Source organism: Arachis ipaensis, chromosome B05, assembly GCF_000816755.2.
Source record: "Arachis ipaensis cultivar K30076 chromosome B05, Araip1.1, whole genome shotgun sequence".
NCBI lineage: Eukaryota > Viridiplantae > Streptophyta > Magnoliopsida > Fabales > Fabaceae > Arachis > Arachis ipaensis.
The window spans coordinates 2,596,143-2,601,469 of NC_029789.2; the positions used below are offsets into that span (position 1 = coordinate 2,596,143).

Here is a 5,327-nt window from a genome sequence, read left to right on the forward strand (position 1 = left end):
ATCAAATTTTGAAAAAAAAAAAAAAAATAATATAGTTTAATCAATCATATGTATTAAATGTCACCAAAAAAAAATCATATGTATTAAATTTTAGTTAATAACAAACATCTTTAAAAAAAGACGTTTTAAACATCTTTATTGGAGTATCTCTCTTAGTTTTTGGTAGTCCCAATAGTAACTGAGATTTCTTCTAAATAAAGCCGAAATTCTTGAGCAAATTTAGTCAATATTTTAGACATGTTGAACTAATAAATAAGTGATAAGGAGAGAGTACATTTTATAATAATTTGTCTACATTATTTTACGATAAATATTAGACTATTTAGTTGGCTGACCTGCTAAACTATACCCGCTCTTGTTGATAGAAGTTTGATATTTTCAATCTCCAAATAAACACTAAAATAAAAGAGCAGAAAATATCAAGCTGTTTTTGTGACTATCCAAAAGATTATATAATCATATACTATTATTCTCATTAAATGGCCAAATTTAAGTTGCAACTCACGTACAAATTAAATATCAGGAACTCACGTAAAAACAAAGATCTAGAGATATCATTTATTTTTCTAAGAGTTCTCATCATAATAAAAAATGAAAAAAAAATCTAACCAAGCTACATTATTTTACAACAAATATTAAACCATTTAACTGGCTAACTCGTTAAACTAGGTCGGCTCTCACTCATAGAAATTTGATATTTTCAATGTTCAAACAAACACTAAAATAAAAGAGCAGAAAATATCAAGCTTTTGTGGTGGTTATCCAAAAGATCATATAATCATATACTATTATTCTCGTTAAATGGTCAAATACAAGTTACAACTCACATACAAATTAAATATCAGAAACTCACGTAAAAACAAAGATCTAGAGATATCATTTATTTTTCCAAGAGTTCTCATCATAACAACAAATGAAAAAAAATCTAACCAAGCTACATTATTTTACAACAAATACTAGATAATCTTGCAAAAAAATTAATATTAAATATGTATTTCTCTAAAAATATATTAGAGATTGAACTTTGATGCAATTTTTTACAAGCATGATTAGAAAAATGTGATATTATTATTCTTAAAATTTGGTATTTTTTTAAATATATATTATTTTATGATTTTTTAAAAGTATTATTGGTTGTTAACAAAAAAATTATAAAAAAATATATACTTAACGAAAAAATTATCAATTTTTATGTATAATAATATCTTATTTTAATAATCATTCTTGCAAAAAATTGTATCAAAATTCAATTTTTAAGGTATTTTTTGAAAATATATATTTACTGTTGGATATTGTTGTTGTGTTTTAAAATTGCTTGAAGGCATTTTTATCGAGAGTAAAATTCGAGTGTATTTTTATTAGCATTTAAATAATTTAGGAGAATTTTTTGTGGTTAGTCCAAAATATTATTAAAGTTGTTAGCAGTTGGAGTTAAATTAGTAATGACTAGTATTTAGTAGATAGATATTTATGAAATTAGTTGATAATATCCCTATAAATAGAGTGACTCTTGTATCATGTAACAACAATTTTAACATAACAACCTTACATATAATATTGTCTTCTTATTTTACTATTTTTTTAAAAATTTAACATGGTATCAGAGTCATAGTATCAAGAAGATAAGTCATTAGTGTAAAATCAAATAGACCATCATTGGCTTATTTTTTGGCCAACTCAAATAGACCAATTGGTATATAATATTTGTCAATTTGCTATGTAAAAAGTGTTTTAGTACTATTTCAATTGAACACTCTTACTTATAAACTAAGAATGTAATAATGAACATATAATATAGTATTTGGTAGTAGATTTCTTTACAGTAAAGCCGAAATTTTTTTTTTGGCAAATTTAATCAATATTTCACACATGTTGAATTAATAAATAAGTGATAAGGAGAAAGTACATTTTCTAATCATTTGTCTAAATTATTTTACGATAAATATTAGACCATTTGGCTGGTTAACCCGCTAAATTACGTCCAAACAAACACTCAAGGGCATTTAGGCAAAAGGGGTAACAATAGGTTTCTACATCAGCTTTTTCTTTTAACAAAAGAATATCTATGTTTATTTTGGCAATTAAAAATATGAGTATAAATTAGGTAAACAATATTTAAGTCTGTCAGATGCATACATATTCTATAATTTGAAAAGTTTGTTTTATATATCTAATTTACGAAATAAATAACTAATGTTGTAGACAATTGATTATGAATTAAGAATGAATGTTCATTGAAAAAATAACAATTTCATAAGTAACCGATTTAATTATAAGGAAAAGAATCCATTTGTATCATGAACTTTACAAACGCTGACAAAAATACCTGTCAAAGAAAAAATTAACATTGTACCGATCAAAGAAGGGTTCCGTATGACAAAAATATCTAAATTCTAATTTTGTGTTGACTTTTTAATAAAATTCTCTCTCTCTCTCTCTCTATCTCTCTCTCTCTCTCTCTCTCTCTAATATCACTCCAACAAACTAAGACACATATGCTCTAAATCTGCAATTGGAGGAAGATGATGGCGCGCGACACACAGCCAATAGCAGCGCCAAGAACAGCGTTGTTGCGAAGAGGGAGGTGGAGGACGCAAGTCTATTTTTTATATAGATCCATTGTTGGAAGTAAGGAACAACATCAATACAAAAACAAGGGCATTTAGAAAACCAAAATAAGCCAAACTAAAAACATCAAAAAAGAACCACAACACAACCAACCAAACCCTGCTGCAGAACAACGAGTCCTTCTTGTTCAGCGATGACGACCTTATCACCCCACCTGGAACCCCCTACGGCAACTTTGGCACCGCAAGGTGCACTCCTCTGCCACATCGTTTAAGGCTGCAACGGCAGTCGTCCGAGTTTGTCGAGCTGACTCAGCTGCTGTCTGAATCTGCACATTCAGATTGCTCACATCGCTCGCAACGTCCTTAGATCTAGGGTTTCTCCTCGATAGTGAAGGTGAAGGGATTACAGTGAGGGTCAAGGAGGAGAGCGAGGCAGTGGTACTGAGCGATGATGTGGTCGAGGAGACGGTGGTAAAAGTTTGGGAATTTTGAGAATTTTGAGAAGAAGAGACAGTAGTCTTGGGAGACATAGAGGTGCTCGAGGCGGAAAAAGAGGGAGAGAAACAGAGTTGAGGTTGAAGATAAAGGGTGTGTGTAATTTCGGAATTTCATAAAAAAATAAACAAAAATTTAGGATTTTAGTACTTTTGTCTTACATAATTCATTTTTTATGGGTACAATGTTAATTTTTTTTTTATGGGTACTTTTATCGATATTCGTAAAATTTATGGGTACAAATGTTGTTTTTTCTAATTATAACATTAAACATAGCCGTTTTCTTTTTTTTTACCAAAGATAGAAGACTCGAACCTGCAACCTCTTAATTGAGTATGAGAAGACTATACCATTTAAGCTATAACTCATTGGCAAACATAGCCATTTTCTTCCAAGTGATTTTGGATTACAAATTTATATATAATAATTGGATTCTTTTATAAAAGTTTACACAAAATATGATTAGATGTTTAATGGTTAAATTATTGATATTTTTTTTTTTAAAAAAAAAAAAAAAAACAAAAAATATCAAGATTTTTTTGTTATATAATATTTGTTGATTTGCTATATAAAGAAGTGTTTTGATATTATCTCAATTAAACACTCCTACCTATACACTAAGAATGTGATAATGAACATATAATCTAGTTTTTGATAGTCTCAATAGTAACTGAGATTCCTTCTCAGTAAAGCCGAAATTTTTAGACAAATTTAATCAATATTTCAAACATGTTATAATAAATAAGTAATAAGAAGAGAGTACATTTTATAATAATTTATCTACATTATTTTACTATAAATATTAAACTATTTAGCTGGCTAACCCGCTAAACTATGCCCGCTTTTACCCATGCAAATTTGATATTTTCAATGTTGCTAAACTATCCCGCTCTTACCTATACAAATTTAATATTTTCAATGTTCAAATAAACGCTAAAATAAAAGAGCAGAAATAAAATATCAAGCTGTTTTTGTGGCTATCCAAAAGATCATATAATCATATACTATTATTCTCATTAAATGGCCACATTCAAGTTGCAACTCACATACAAATTAAATATCACGAACTCGCGTACAAACAAAGATCTAGAGATATCATTTATTTTTTCAAGAAAAAATATCTTTCTCATCATAAAAAAATGAGAAAAGAATCTAACCTTACGTGTGCTTGGTAACAATTGGATCACACTGGATAAGAAACATGTGTTCACGAATCCTCACCATCCTCACTTATATAATAATCCCCTTATACCCTATTCCGTTCATTAAACCTCATCTTCATTTGTAACAAAAAAAACTTTATAGACACTAGTTAAATATCTCAACAAGTAACAAGAAAGAAGAACAAAAGAAACAGAAGAAAGATGACAACAATTTCTGGTGTGACCTTCTCAAGTCCTACTAGAGTAATTGCCAAGGGAGTACAGACGCCTCTAAAGACTCAAACCATCAAGTTCTCACCCATATTCAAGCTCAATCAGAGGTGGCCTGGTTTAATTGGGTCAGGCCGACCATCTTCGATCCAACCGGTTCATGCGGCCCCAGATAAAATATCAGAAAAGGTAGAGAAGAGCATAAAGGATGCCGAGGAGACATGCACCGATAACCCGACCAGCAACGAGTGTGCGGCTGCTTGGGATGAGGTAGAGGAGCTGAGCGCGGCGGCGAGCCATGCGAGAGATAAGAAGAAAGAATCGGATCCACTTGAAAACTACTGCAAGGATAACCCAGAAACTGATGAATGCCGCACCTATGATAATTGATGAAGATGGTGCTTTCATTTCCGAGTCTGTTAGGTTCAAAGATATAAATAAAGAATGATATCAATCTTTGTATGTAATTGTTTTTAAATTTCTGTTACATGCATGAGTTGAACAGATACCATGTACTCTTAATTAATTGTTTGTATTAAAGCATGATAAACGAGATTATTCCATATAGCATATAAGCTAGCTAAGTTGTTCTCATGATTTGTCATTAGCGGGTTTATTAATTGATGTACTCTTAATTAAATCATAACATTTTCATTCATTAAAAAATTTTAAATTATTAACGGTTTTAATGTATTAAATTATTTTTAAAGGAAAGTTATCTTTATTTGTGTGAAAAAAAAAAATTAAATTTTGATTAACAGTAAAATGAAATGAGAGAATGATAATAATATTCATGATGTAGGCGGTATAATTATAGAGGCCGTAAGAGACTTGGTGGAGATAGGATGACACATTAGCAGTTTAGCACGTTTGTTTGTTTCGACGTTAC

General features: G+C 29.8%; 1 protein-coding gene across 1 annotated transcript; it reads left to right on the plus strand.

Annotated features, from left to right (window-relative positions):
• Positions 4,253-5,030, plus strand: LOC107642453 (calvin cycle protein CP12-1, chloroplastic). Its single transcript, XM_016345813.2, has one exon. The coding sequence runs from the start codon at positions 4,430-4,432 to the stop codon at positions 4,826-4,828; it is 399 nt and encodes a 132-aa protein (XP_016201299.1). The 5' UTR covers positions 4,253-4,429; the 3' UTR covers positions 4,829-5,030.